General features: G+C 53.9%; 1 protein-coding gene across 1 annotated transcript in view; it reads left to right on the top strand.

Moving 5' to 3' along the window:
* The first annotated feature begins 394 nt into the window (after positions 1-394).
* Positions 395-16,088, top strand: part of LOC135572985 (F-box/WD repeat-containing protein 7-like) — a 60,180-nt gene continuing 44,486 nt past the window's right edge. The window contains exons 1-2 of the mRNA XM_065022024.1: positions 395-644; positions 1,744-2,412. Of these exons, the coding sequence (XP_064878096.1) occupies positions 1,804-2,412 (609 nt within the window). The 5' untranslated portion in view covers positions 395-644; positions 1,744-1,803. The remainder of the gene's footprint in view (positions 645-1,743; positions 2,413-16,088) is intronic.

Raw genomic sequence — 16,088 nt, 5'->3', positions numbered from 1 at the left:
ACAACACAGAGTTACACAAGGAGTAAACAAAACATAGTCAATAATACAGAAGAAAACAAAAAGTCTATATACAGTGAGTGCAAATGAGGTAAGATAAGGGAGTTAAGGCAAATAAAATAGGCCATGGTGGCGAAGTAATTACAATATACCAATTAAACACTGGAATGGTAGATGTGTAGAAGATGAATGTGCAAGTAGAGATACTGGGGAAATCTGACATATTATTTGTCAAGTCCTAGATTACCAAACATTTGTTTCCTTTGCCATATATCATAACAAAAATGTTTTGTTTAGATTCTAATTTGCCAAGCTTCAGAAAAATTGTCCCTGTAAACAAACGAGTCATAACAAGGCGCCATGGAGCGTGAAATCGACCTGACGTCATCACCGCGCGTCAAACAGTTTTGTCTCTCTTACAGAGGAGACTGAGCAGTGACTCTTCCTCTGACCTGATTTTAACGTTTCATGTTGATATCAGCAGTCTGCGTGCATCTCGCCGTCTGATGAAAGGTTGTTAGGATGCGATAAGCGTATTCTAGTGGGGGAAAGTGTCCAAAATCCCCTTTATTTCGAGTGCGAAGACAGGACAACAGCACTAGTAACGTTAGTTACTAGCAACAGCGGCTCTCTATTTTTTGTCGAAAGTGAGTTTGCTTGTTAATTGTGTGTTAGTTTAATACGTGGTGGCTATTGAATACATTTAGTAGGATACTTCTTGTAGTTGAAGCGTTTAAGGTTAAAAGTGTCAACGAATTCAGAAGTTAGCTAGCTAACTATGGCAAGTGTTGAGACATATCAAGTTAACTGCTTTAGTTTTCGAGATGATCGATATCTGTTGTTGAAGGAGCTGGTTTTAACATTGTGTATATGTATTTATTCTGAACACTTCCGTTTGTTGGCAATGTCAAATCTTGCACAATTTTTGCTAAATACTTACAGTTGTGTTCGATAGATTGACAAACGCCGCGTAGTACTCAACTGTAAACCAATATAAACTCGTGTACTATCTATCCATGGTATTATCTCTGCTGATCATCTGCAAAGGCAGACAGTTTGTGACTTCTCGAGAGATCTCCGCCCGAAAAAAACTGCTATCGGGTGCAGTCTTTAAATGTATATATATATGTGTGTGTGTGTGTGTGTATTTGTAATCTAACTATTTAGTTATGGAAACGTGATACCATGAATGTAAACTGTACAATGACAACTTACAACACAGCAACCTTAGGTACGTAGCTAGTTGGCTAGCTAGTGACAACAAGTAGATCTCTGGCTAGCTAACATGCCATTCCGGGACAAGGAGCGTTTTAGCTGTCAGTTTATTCCAAGTAATAATTTTAAAATGGCAAAAATCTATAGGACAAGTAGATTAAATCTAATATAGTCATCATGGCAGGACCCACTAATTTCATTCATACTGACAGGGTAAACTCCCAGCCTCATTGTGAAGTATTCCTCCAATTTCTAAGTGACATTCTACTTGTTTATCCATGATAACCCATCTCTCCTGCTATCTAGTGTGAAGACAGTGGGAGTAGTGTTTGTCTTAGCAAGTCAGGGGAAAAACTCCCAGCCCTTTTGACAGAGTACTCCTCCAATTTCTATCCCCCTTTCTCTCTCCTCTGTCCTCTCCTTGTTTATCTAGGAGTCCAATCTCGCCTCTTCTGTCGTCTTTTGTGTCGCTGGAGTACTCCTCCTAGTTCTATTCTTCTAACCCCTGTCTATCCTCTCTCCTTTCTCCAGGATGCCCGGTCCCTCCTGTTCTCTCATCTGAAGACCGTAGGAGAGAAGTCTAGTTTAGTGATGAAACAGGACCCGTTGACCAGAGGGGGTAACACGGGTACACCCCTGCCAGGGAGGGGAGACTCTATGGGGGTATCGCTGCTAGGCAGCACCCCCTCTTCCTCCTCCATCTCTTCAATCTCCTCCCTCTCTTCCTTCATCTCTTCATCTTCCTCTGGGGAAGAAAGGAGAAAGGGAGGTGGTGAGGAGTTTATTGGCAGAGAGGAGGGGGAGGTGGTCAGCATTTCCATAGTTACCATAGCGGAGGAGTCCTGCCCCTCGGAACCGTTCGGAACTGTCGGCGGTCACGTCGAGGTAACAGCCGATGAGAGCGCGGCTAGGGAAAGAGATGGCCAATCAAAAACCTCCCACAGTACCCAGGCTGAAGAAGAGGGGGAGCGGAATGGAGAGGAAGAGGAGGAATGTAGAAAGGAGGATGATGAGAACGAGCAAGGAGATGAAGGCGAGGAAGCAGAAGAGATGGGTGAAGACGAGAGTGACCGTCCTGCCCTGTTAGAAGAGGAGGAGGAGGAAGAGGGAAGGAACCAGGTGTTTGTCTCGGATGAGAACTCTGAGTTGATGTCGGACAGACTGAACCCTGAAACACCTTGGACACTCCTCAACATCAAGGTAAGAACCCACCTCTCCCCTCTAATTCAGAGTCGGGAGACGGGATAGTCCGGTATCCCATTGTGACGTACAGAGGCAAGGAAAAGTACGTAAACCCTTTGGAAATACCTGGATTTCTGAATAAATTGGTCATAAAATATGATCTTCATGTCTTTATGGAACACACCGTGTAAACAAACATTCGCAGTGTATGGTGGGAAAAGTATGTGAACCCTTGGATTTAAAAACTGGGTTGACCCTCCTTTGACCGCAATAACTTCAAATAAACGTTTTCTGTAGTTGCGGATCAGACCTGCACAACGGTCAGGAGGAATTTTGTTTCGTTACAAAACTGTTTCAGTTCCACAATATTATTGGGATGTCTGGTGTGAAGCGCTCTTTTGAGGTCACGCCACAGCATCTCAATCGGGTTGAGGTCAGGACTCTGACTGGGCCACTCCAGAAGGTGTATTTGTTGAAGCCAATTCTGTTGTTGATTTACTTTGTGTTTTTTGGGTCGTTGTCCTGTTGCGTCACCCAACTTCTGTTGAGCTTCTATTGGCGGACAGAGCCTAACATTCTCCTGCAAAATGTCTTGATAATCTTAGGAATTCATTTTTCTGTCGACGATAACAAGCTGTCCAGGCCCTGAGGCAGCAAAGCAGCTCCAAACCATGGTGCTCCCTCCACCATACTTTACAGTTGGGATGAGGTGTTGATGTTGGTGTGCTGTGCCTTCTTTACTCCACACATAGTGTTGTGTTCCTCCCAAACAACTAATCTTTAGTTTAATCTGTCCACAGAATATTTTGCCAGTAGTGCTGTGGAACATCCAGGTGCACTTTTACAAACTTCAGACATGCAGCAAGGATTTTATAGAAAAGCTGAAACACTGGGCGTTCTAAACGGGAACTGGTCCACTACTGGGCGTTCTAGACGGGAACCGGTCCACCGCTGGGCGTTCTAGACGGGAACCGGTCCACCGCTGGGCGTTGTAGACGGGAACCGGTCCACCGCTGGGCGTTGTAGACGGGAACCGGTCCACCGCTGGGCGTTGTAGACGGGAACCGGTCCACCGCTGGGCGTTCTAGCATTCTAGACGGGAACCAGTCCACTGCTGGGCGTTCTAGACGGGAACCGGTCCACTACTGGGCGTTCTAGACGGGAACCGGTCCACTACTGGGCGTTCTAGACGGGAACCGGTCCACTACTGGGCGTTCTAGACGGGAACCGGTCCACCACTGGGCGTTCTAGACGGGAACCGGTCCACCACTGGGCGTTCTAGACGGGAACCGGTCCACCACTGGGCGTTCTAAACGTTCTAGACGGAACCGGCCACCACTGGGCGTTCGGCGGGAAGACGGGAACCGGTCCACCACTGGGCGTTCTAGACGGAACCGGTCCACCACTGGGCGTTCTAGACGGGGAACCGGTCCACCACTGGGCGTTCTAGACGGAACCGGTCCACCACTGGGCGTTCTAGACGGGAACCGGTCCACCACTGGGCGTTCTAGACGGGAACCGGTCCACCACTGGGCGTTCTAGACGGAACCGGTCCACCACTGGGCGTTCTAGACGGGAACCGGTCCACCACTGGGCGTTCTCCACCAGACGGGAACGGTCCACCACTGGGCGTTCTAGACGGGAACCGGTCCACCACTGGGCGTTCGTAGACGGGAACGGAACCGGTCCACCACTGGGCGTTCTAGACGGAACCGGTCCACCACTGGGCGTTCTAGACGGGAACCGGTCCACCACTGGGCGTTCTAGATGGGAACCGGTCCACCACTGGGCGTTCTAGACGGGAACCGGTCCACCACTGGGCGTTCTAGACGGGAACCGGTCCACCACTGGGCTTTCTAGACGGGAACCGGGGTCCACCACTGGGCGTTATAGACGGGAACCGGTCCACCACTGGGCGTTATAGACGGAACCGGTCCACCACTGGGCGTTCTAGACTACTGGGGAACCGGTCCACCACTGGGCGTTGTAGACGGGAACCGGTCCACCACTGGGCGTTCTAGACGGGAACCGGTCCACCACTGGGCGTTCTAGACGGGAACCGGTCCACCACTGGGCGTTCTAGACGGGAACCGGTCCACCACTGGGCGTTCTAGGCGGGAACCGGTCCACCACTGGGCGTTCTAGACGGGAACCGGTCCACCACTGGGCGTTCTAGACGGGAACCGGTCCACCACTGGGCGTTCTAGACGGGAACCGGTCCACCACTGGGCGTTCTAGACGGGAACCGGTCCACCACTGGGCGTTCTAGACGGGAACCGGTCCACTACTGGGCGTTCTAGCGTTCTAGACGGGAACCGGTCCACTACTGGGCGTTCTAAACCGGAACCGGTACACTACTGGGCGTTCTAAAGCGGTCCACTACTGGGCGTTCTAAACGGGAACCGGTCCACTACTGGGCGTTCTAGACGGGAACCGGTCCACTACTGGGCGTTCTAGACGGGAACCGGTCCACTACTGGGCGTTCTAGACGGGAACCGGTCCACTACTGGGCGTTCTAGATGGGAACCGGTCCACTACTGGGCGTTCTAGACGGGAACCGGTCCACTACTGGGCGTTCTAGACGGGAACCGGTCCACTACTGGGCGTTTTAAACCGGAACCGGTCCACCACTGGGCGTTCTAAACCGGAACCGGTCCACCACTGGGCGTTCTAGACGGGAACCGGTCCACCACTGGGCGGTCCACCACTGGGCGTTCTAGACGGGAACCGGTCCACCACTGGGCGTTCTAGACGGGAACCGGTCCACCACTGGGCGTTCTAGACGGGAACCGGTCCACCACTGGGCGTTCTAGACGGGAACCGGTCCACCACTGGGCGTTCTAGACGGGAACCGGTCCACCACTGGGCGTTCTAGACGGGAACCGGTCCACCACTGGGCGTTCTAGTCCACCACTGGGCGGAACCGGTCCACCACTGGGCGTTCTAGACGGGAACCGGTCCACCACTGGGCGTTCTAGACGGGAACCGGTCCACCACTGGGCGTTCTAGACGGGAACCGGTCCACCACTGGGCGTTCTAGACGGGAACCGGGAACCGGTCCACTACTGGGCGTTCTAGCGCGGAACCGGTCCACTACTGGGCGTTCTAGACGGGAACCGGTCCACTACTGGGCGTTCTAGACGGGAACCGGTCCACCACTACTGGGCGTTCTAGGACGGGAACCGGTCCACCACTGGGCGTTCTAGACGGGAACCGGTCCACCACTGGGCGTTCTAGACGGGAACCGGTCCACTGGGCCACTGGGCGTTCTAGACGGGAACGGTCCACCACTGGGGTCCACTACTGGGCGTTCTAGACGGGAACCGGTCCACTACTGGGCGTTCTAGACGGGAACCGGTCCACTACTGGGCGTTCTAGACGGGAACCGGTCCACCACTGGGCGTTCTAGACGGGAACCGGTCCACCACTGGGCGTTCTAAACCGGAACCGGTCCACCACTGGGCGTTCTAGACGGGAACCGGTCCACCACTGGGCGTTCTAGAACCGGTCCACCACTGGAACCGGTCCACCACTGGGCGTTCTAGACGGGAACCGGTCCACCACTGGGCGTTCTAGACGGGAACCGGTCCACCACTGGGCGTTCGGGAAGACGGGAACCGGTCCACCACTGGGCGTTCTAGGCGGGAACCGGTCCACCACTGGGCGTTCTAGACGGGAACCGGTCCACCACTGGGCGTTCTAGACGGGAACCGGTCCACCACTGGGCGTTCTAGACGGGAACCGGTCCACCACTGGGCGTTCTAGACGGGAACCGGTCCACCACTGGGCGTTCTAGACGGGAACCGGTCCACCACTGGGCGTTCTAGACGGGAACCGGTCCACCACTGGGCGTTCTAGACGGGAACCGGTCCACCACTGGGCGTTCTGAGACGGGAACCGGTCCACCACTGGGCGTTCACCAGACGGGAACCGGTCCACCACTGGGCGTTCTAGACGGGAACCGGCCCACCACTGGGCGTCCACCACTGGGCGTTCTAGACGGGAACCGGTCCACCACTGGGCGTTCTAGACGGGAACCGGTCCACCACTGGGCGTTCTAGACGGGAACCGGTCCACCACTGGGCGTTCTAGACGGGAACCGGTCCACCACTGGGAGCGTTCTAGACGGGAACCGGTCCACCACTGGGCGTTCTAGACGGGGAACCGGTCCACCACTGGGCGTTTGTCCACCACTGGGCGTTGTAGACGGAACCGGTCCACCACTGGGCGTTGTAGACGGGAACCGGTCCACCACTGGGCGGGAACCGGTCCACCACTGGGCGTTGTAGACGGGAACCGGTCCACCACTGGGCGTTGTAGACGGGAACCGGTCGGGAAGTCTACCACTGGGCGTTGTAGACGGGAACCGGTCCACCACTGGGCGTTGTAGACGGGAACCGGTCCACCACTGGGCGTTGTAGACGGGAACCGGTCCACCACTGGGCGTTGTAGACGGGAACCGGTCCACCACTGGGCGTTCTAGACGGGAACCGGTCCACCACTGGGCGTTCTAGACGGGAACCGGTCCACCACTGGGCGTTTCGTCCACCACTGGGCGACGGGAACCGGAACTGGGCGTCCACCACTACTGGGCGTTCTAGACGGGAACCCACTGGGGTCCACCACTGGGCGTTGTAGACGGGAACCGGTCCACCACTGGGCGTTCTAGACGGAACCGGTCCACCACTGGGCGTTCTAGACGGAACCGGTCCACCACTGGGCGTTCTAGACGGGAACCGGTCCACCACTGGGCGTTCTAGACGGGAACCGGTCCACCACTGGGCGTTCTAGACCGGAACCGGTCCACCACTGGGCGGGAACCGGTCCACCACTGGGCGTTCTAGACGGGAACCGGTCCACCACTGGGCGTTCTAGACGGGAACCGGTCCACTACTGGGCGTTCTAGCGTTCTAGACGGGAACCGGTCCACTACTGGGCGTTCTAAACCGGAACTGGGCGTTCTAAAGCGGTCCACTACTGGGCGTTCTAAACGGGAACCGGTCCACTACTGGGCGTTCTAGACGGGAACCGGTCCACCACTGGGCGTTCTAGACGGGAACCGGTCCACCACTGGGCGGGAACCGGTCCACCACTGGGCGTTCTAGACGGGAACCGGTCCACCACTGGGCGTTCTAGACGGGAACCGGTCCACCACTGGGCGTTCTAAACCGGAACCGGTACACTACTGGGCGTTCTAAAGCGGTCCACTACTGGGCGTTCTAAACGGGAACCGGTCCACCACTGGGCGTTCGGTCCACCACTGGGCGTTCTAGACGGGAACCGGTCCACCACTGGGCGTTCTAGACGTTCTAAGACGGGAACCGGTCCACCACTGGGCGTTCTAAGACGGGAACCGGTCCACCACTGGGCGTTCTAGACGGGAACCGGTCCACCACTGGGCGTTCTAGACGGGAACCGGTCCACCACTGGGCGTTCTAGACGGAACCGGTCCACCACTGGGCGTTCTAGACGGGAACCGGTCCACCACTGGGCGTTCTAGACGGAACCGGTCCACCACTGGGCGTTCGAGACGGGAACCGGTCCACCACTGGGCGTTCTAGACGGGAACCGGTCCACCACTGGGCGTTCTAGACGGGAACCGGTCCACCACTGGGCGTTCTAGACGGGAAGCCCACCACTGGGCGGAACGGGAACCGGTCCACCACTGGGCGTTCTAGACGGGAACCGGTCCACCACCACTGGGCGTTCTAGACGGGAACCGGTCCCACCACTGGGCGTTCTAGACGGGAACCGGTCCACCACTGGGCGTTCTAGACGGGAACCGGCCCACCACTGGGCGTTCTAGACGGGAACCGGTCCACCACTGGGCGTTCTAGACGGGAACCGGTCCACCACTGGGCGTTCTAGACGACGGAACCGGTCCACCACTGGGCGTTAAACGGGAACCGGTCCACCACTGGGCGAACCGGTCCACCACTGGGCGTTTAGCGGAACCGGTCCACCACTGGGCGGAAGACGGGAACCGGTCCACCACTGGGCGTTCTAGACGGGAACCGGTCCACCACTGGGCGTTCTAGACGGGAACCGGTCCACCACTGGGTAGACGGGAACCGGTCCACCACTGGGCGAACCGGTCCACCACTGGGCGTTCTAGACGGGAACCGGTCCACCACTGGGCGTTCTAGACGGGAACCGGTCCACCACTGGGCGTTCTAGACGGGAACCGGTCCACCACTGGGCGTTCTAGACGGGAACCGGTCCACCACTGGGCGTTCTAGACGGGAACCGGTCCACCACTGGGCGTTCTAGACGGGAACCGGTCCACCACTGGGCGTTCTAGACGGGAACCGGTCCACCACTGGGCGTTCTAGACGGGAACCGGTCCACCACTGGGCGTTCTAGACGGGAACCGGTCCACCACTGGGCGTTCTAGACGGGAACCGGTCCACCACTGGGCGTTCTAGACGGGAACCGGTCCACCACTGGGCGTTCTAGACGGGAACCGGTCCACCACTGGGCGTTCTAGACGGGAACCGGTCCACCACTGGGCGTTGTAGACGGGAACCGGTCCACCACTGGGCGTTCTAGACGGGAACCGGTCCACCACTGGGCGTTCTAGACGGGAACCGGTCCACCACTGGGCGTTCTAGACGGAAACGGTCCACCACTGGGCGGGCGACGGAAACGAACCGGGAACCGGTCCACCACTGGGCGTTCTAGACGGGAACCGGTCCACCACTGGGCGTCCACCACTGGGCTAGACGGAACCGGTCCACCACTGGGCGTTCTAGACGGGAACCGGTCCACCACTGGGCGTTCTAGACGGGAACCGGTCCACCACTGGGCGTTCTAGACGGGAACCGGTCCACCACTGGGCTGGGCGGTCCACCACTGGGCGTTCTAGACGGGAACCGGTCCACCACTGGGCGTAGACGGAACCGGTCCACCACTCTAGACGGGAACCGGTCCACCACTGGGCGTTCTAGACGGAACCGGTCCACCACTGGGCGTTCTAGACGGGAACCGGTCCACCACTGGGCGTTCTAGACGGGAACCGGTCCACCACTGGGCGTTCTAGACGGGAACCGGTCCACCACTGGGCGTTCTAGACGGGAACCGGTCCACCACTGGGCGTTCTAGACGGGAACCGGTCCACCACTGGGCGTTCTGTAGACGGGAGCGTTCTAGACGGGAACTGGGCGTCCACCACTGGGCGTTCTAAGACGGGAACCGGCCCACCACTGGGCGTTCTAGACGGGAACCGGACTGGGCCGGCCCACCACTGGGCGTTCTAGACGGGAACCGGCCCACCACTGGGCGTTCTAACGGGAACCGGCCCACCACTGGGCTCTAGGCGGGAACCGGCCCACCACTGGGCTAGACGGGAACCGGCCCACCACTGGGCGTTCTAGACGGGACCACCGGTCCACCACTGGGCGTTCTAGACGGAACCGGCCCACCACTGGGCGAACGGAACCACCACTGGGCGTTGTAGACGGGAACCGGCCCACCACTGGGCGTTCTAGACGGGAACCGGCCCACCACTGGGCGTTCTAGACGGGAACCGGCCCACCACTGGGCGTTCTAGACGGGAACCGGTCCACCACTGGGCGTTCTAGACGGGAACCGGTCCACCACTGGGCGTTCTAGACGGGAACCGGCCCACCACTGGGCGTTCTAGACGGGAACCGGCCCACCACTGGGCGTTCTAGACGGGAACCGGTCCACCACTGGGCGTTCTAGACGGGAACCGGTCCACCACTGGGCGTTCTAGACGGGAACCGGTCCACCACTGGGCGTTCTAGACGGGAACCGGCCCACCACTGGGCGTTCTAGAACCGGCCCACCACTGGGGAACCGGCCCACCACTGGGCGTTCGCCCACCACTGACGGGAACCGGCCCACCACTGGGCGTTCTAGGGAACCGGTCCACCACTGGGCGTTGTAGACGGGAACCGGTCCACCACTGGGCGTTGTAGACACTGGGGAACCGGTCCACCACTGGGCGTTGTAGACGGGAACCGGTCCACCACTGGGCGTTGTAGACGGGAACCGGTCCACCACTGGGCGTTCTAGACGGAACCGTCCACCACTGGGCGTTCTAGACGGGGGAACCGGTCCACCACTGGGCGTTCTAAACCGCGGTCCACTACTGGGCGCGGAACGGGAACCGGTCCACCACTGGGCGTTGTAGACGGGAACCGGTCCACCACTGGGCGTTGTAGACGGGAACCGGTCCACCACTGGGCGTTGTAGACGGGAACCGGTCCACCACTGGGCGTTGTAGACGGGAACCGGTCCACCACTGGGCGTTGTAGAACCGGTCCACCACTGGGGAACCGGTCCACCACTGGGCGTTGTAGACGGGAACCGGTCCACCACTGGGCGTTGTAGACGGGAACCGGTCCACCACTGGGCGTTGAACCGGTCCACCACTGGGCGTTCTGACGGGAACCGGTCCACCACTGGGCGTTGTAGACGGGAACCGGTCCACCACTGGGCGTTGTAGACGGGAACCACGGTCCACCACTCCACTACTGGGCGTTCTAGACGGGAACCGGTCCACCACTGGGCGTTCTAGACGGGAACCGGTCCACCACTGGGCGTTCTAGACGGGAACCGGTCCACCACTGGGCGTTCTAGACGGGAACCGGTCCACCACTGGGCGTTCTAGACGGGAACCGGTCCACCACTGGGCGTTCTAGACGGGACCGGTCCACACTGGGCGCCCACCACTCCACCACTGGGCGTTCTAGACGGAACCGGCCCACCACTGGGCGTTGTAGACGGGAACCGGTCCACCACTGGGCGTTCTAGACGGAACCGGTCCACCACTGGGCGTTCTAGACGGGAACCGGTCCACCACTGGGCGTTCTAGACCGGTCCACCAGACGGTCCACCACTGGGCCCACGGGAACCGGTCCACCACTGGGCGTTCTAGACGGGAACCGGCCCACCACTGGGCGTTCTAGACGGGAACCGGCACACCACTGGGCGTTCTAGACGGGAACCGGTCCACTACTTGGCGTTCTAGACGGGAACCGGTCCACTACTGGGCGTTCTATCCTATTCTATGTACAGTACAATGTTGTCATGAAGTACAAAAGGGAAAATAAATACATGTAAATGTGGGTTGTATTTACAATGGTGTTTGTTCTTCACCGGTTGCCCTTTTCTCTCTCTCCGCCTCCCTCCCTCTCCACATTCCTCTCTGGCTGACTAAACTGGTTGTCCGGTAGGCTTGGCAGTCGGTGTGAGAGCTGAACGAACTAACCGCGTCCCTCTCTGTGCCTCTATGAATACCTAGCTAGCTAGGCCAACTCTCTCCTAGCTTCCCGTTCGCATCGGGGAGAGAGGCTTGCCCGAACATGTCCGCAGCTGCAGGCAACGATAGATACTGTTGGACTTAACCGAAGTGGAAAGAGAGAGGAGGGAGAATTGTGCCTTCGGACAAGAAGAGTACTATACTACCCATCTATTTAACTACTGCACTATTTGTGCTACCGGGAAGAGCGGAAGGGCGTTAAAACGGAAGAATACAATCACGATGGGTTTCTACGGCACGCTGAAGCACATCTTCTATAAAGTGAGTGTCGGGGTCATATTTATTTATTTATTTTTACGCACCGGATTCTCCTTTTATTCCTGGCGTTTTATAAGAGTGATTTTGAAATCAGTGTTTTTCTCTGGGTTAAAGACACTGCTACTACTGTATACTAGTGTTATTGATCTGGTATATTGGGGTTTGTTGGTGGTGGGGCTCGTGCTTCTGTTCTCTCTAGGGTATAGGAATAGACTACTGCGGAATAGGGAGTGAGCGAGGAGTAGTCTACCGTTTAGAAACACGCTCTGAGATGTAGCCTACACAATATATGTATACGGTTGTTGCTTAGCCATCCATTCGTCTGTTATGGCCGGGGCTGCGGTGCGTGTATGTATGTATTCTGCGGCGCTATAGACTATATTATAGAACGGTGTTGGCGAACCGAATCAATGAATCTGCGGCCGCTTGGGGAAAACAACCGATAAGGAACACACGGCTAGTGTGTATTTGACCGGACTGAAACAATGTTTTGTTCCGGTTGATTAGGCTAAATCAATCTGAAAGTGTTTTTACTCACTCACACACACACACACACACACGTGTGTGTCGCAGGAACGGGAGTCCCCCCTCAGCCTGGTGCAACAGTATGTGTGTGGTGCATGCCATGATGCGCACCCTGGCCCCGGGCAGCAGTGGTATGGTGTCACCTGGCTTGGGGGTTAATGGGGCAACAGTGGTATGGTGTCACCTGGCTTGGGGGTTAATGGGGCAGCAGTGGTATGGTGTCACCTGGCTTGGGCGTTAACCTAAAGACCCCAGCTAACTAATATACACAATACTGCTGACCTAATGACCCCAGCCAACTAATATACACAATACTGCTGACCTAAAGACCCCAGCCAACTAATATACACAACACAATACTGCTGACCTAAAGACCCCAGCCAACTAATATACACAACATAATACTGCTGACCTAATGACCCCAGCCAACTAATATACACAATACTGCTGACCTAATGACCCCAGCCAACTAATATACACAATACTGCTGACCTAATGACCCCAGCCAACTAATATACACAATACTGCTGACCTAATGACCCCAGACAACTAATATACACAACACTGCTGACCTAATGACCCCAGACAACTAATATACACAATACTGCTGACCTAAAGACCCCAGCCAACTAATATACACAACACTGCTGACCTAATGACCCCAGACAACTAATATACACAATACTGCTGACCTAATGACCCCAGACAACTAATATACACAACACAATACTGCTGACCTGAAGACCCCAGACAACTAATATACACAACACAATACTGCTGACCTAATGACCCCAGCCAACTAATATACACAATACTGTTGACCTAATGACCCCAGCCAACTAATATACACAATACTGTTGACCTAATGACCCCAGCCAACTAATATACACAATACTGCTGACCTAAAGATCCCAGCCAACTAATATACACAATACTGCTGACCTAAAGACCCCAGCCAACTAATATACACAACACAATACTGCTGACCTAAAGATCCCAGCCAACTAATATACACAATACTGCTGACCTAAAGACCCCAGCCAACTAATATACACAACACTGCTGACCTAATGACCCCAGCCAACTAATATACACAATACTGCTGACCTAAAGACCCCAGACAACTAATATACACAACACAATACTGCTGACCTAATGACCCCAGCCAACTAATATACACAACACAATACTGCTGACCTAATGACCCCAGCCAACTAATATACACAATACTGCTGACCTAATGACCCCAGACAACTAATATACACAATACTGCTGACCTAATGACCCCAGCCAACTAATATACACAACATAATACTGCTGACCTAATGACCCCAGCCAAATAATATACACAATACTGCTGACCTAATGACCCCAGCCAAATAATATACACAACACTGCTGACCTAATGACCCCAGCCAACTAATATACACAACACTGCTGACCTAATGACCCCAGCCAACTAATATACACAACACTGCTGACCTAATGACCCCAGCCAACTAATATACACAACACTGCTGACCTAATGACCCCAGCCAACTAATATACACAATACTGCTGACCTAATGACCCCAGCCAACTAATATACACAATACTGCTGACCTAATGACCCCAGCCAACTAATATACACAATACTGCTGACCTAAAGACCCCAGCCAACTAATATACACAACACTGCTGACCTGAAGACAAAAGATCCCACAGTATTTTATCTACATATATACACTGTCCTCTACGCACTGTCCTCTACGCACTGTCCTCTACGCACTGTCCTCTACGCACTGTCGTCTACACGCTGTCCTCTACACACTGTCGTCTACACGCTGTCCTCTACACACTGACTGTTATTTTCAGCTCAGTCTCTCTCTCCCTCTCCCAGCTCTTACTGACTACTACCCATGAGCCCCCTCTCTCTCCCTCTCCCAGCTCTTACTGACTCCTACCCATGAGCCCCCTCTCTCTCCCTCTCTCAGCTCTTACTGACTCCTACCCATGAGCCCCCTCTCTCTCTCCCAGCTCTTACTGACTCCTACCCATGAGCCCCCTCTCTCTCCCTCTCTCAGCTCTTACTGACTCCTACCCATGAGCCCCCTCTCTCTCTCTCTCTCTCTCCCAGCTCTTACTGACTCCTACCCATGAGCCCCCCCCTCTCTCTCTCTCTCTCTCTCTCTCCCCCTCTTCTGACTCCTACCCATGAGCCCCTCTCTCTCTCTCCCAGCTCTTACTGACTACTACCCATGAGCCCCCTCTCTCTCCCTCTCCCAGCTCTTACTGACTACTACCCATGAGCCCCCTCTCTCTCCCCAGCTCTTACTGACTCCTACCCATGAGCCCCTCTCCCAGCTCTTACTGACTCCTACCCATGAGCCCCCCTCTCCCTCTCTCTCTTACTGACTCTCCCAGCTCCCTTCCCAGCTCTTACTGACTCCTACCCCAAGAGCCCCCTCTCTCTCCATTTACTGTAACCAGCAACCTCACCCACTGAGCACCGACCTACACTGGACGTACAATACAGTAGTACAATACAGTAGTACAGTACAATACAGTAGTACAATACAATACAGTAGTACAATACAATACAGTAGTACAATACAGTAGTACAGTACAATACAGTAGTACAATACAGTAGTACAATACAGTACAATACAGTAGTACAATACAGTAGTACAATACAGTACAATACAATAGTACAATACAGTAGTATACTACAGTACAATACAGTAGTATACTACAGTACAATACAGTAGTATACTACAGTACAATACAGTAGTATACTACAGTACAATACAGTAGTACAATACAGTAGTACAATACAATACAGTACAGTACAATACAATACAATACAGTAGTACAATACAATACAATACAGTAGTACAATACAGTAGTACAGTACAATACAGTACAATACAGTAGTATAATACAGTATAATACAGTACAATACAGTAGTACAGTACAGTTGTACAATACAGTAGTACACTACAGTAGTATAATACAGTACAATACAGTAGTATACTACAGTACAATACAGTAGTATACTACAGTACAATACAGTAGTATACTACAGTACAATACAGTAGTATACTACAGTACAATACAGTAGTACAATACAGTAGTACAATACAGTAGTACAATACAATACAATACAGTAGTACAATACAGTAGTACAATACAATACAGTACAATACAGTAGTACAATACAATACAATACAGTAGTACAGTACAGTACAATACAGTAGTACAATACAGTACAGTAATACAGTACAATACAGTAGTATAATACAGTACAATACATACAGTATAATACAGTACAATACAGTAGTATAATACAGTACAATACAGTAGTATAATACAGTACAATACAGTAGTACAGTACAATACAGTAGTATAATACAGTATAATACAGTACAATACAATAGTACAATACAGTAGTACAATACAGTAGTACAATACAGTAGTACAATAGTACAATACAATAGTACAATACAGTAGTATATTACAGTACAATACAGTAGTATATTACAGTACAATACAGTAGTATAATACAGTACAATACAGCCCAATACAGTAGTTCAATACAATACAGTAGTACAATACAGTAGTACAATACAGTACAATACAGTAGTAC

The sequence above is a fragment of the Oncorhynchus nerka genome, linkage group LG8, assembly GCF_034236695.1.
Source record: "Oncorhynchus nerka isolate Pitt River linkage group LG8, Oner_Uvic_2.0, whole genome shotgun sequence".
Classification (NCBI taxonomy): Eukaryota; Metazoa; Chordata; class Actinopteri; order Salmoniformes; family Salmonidae; genus Oncorhynchus; species Oncorhynchus nerka.
This window is presented reverse-complemented; position numbering and strand designations above follow the sequence as displayed.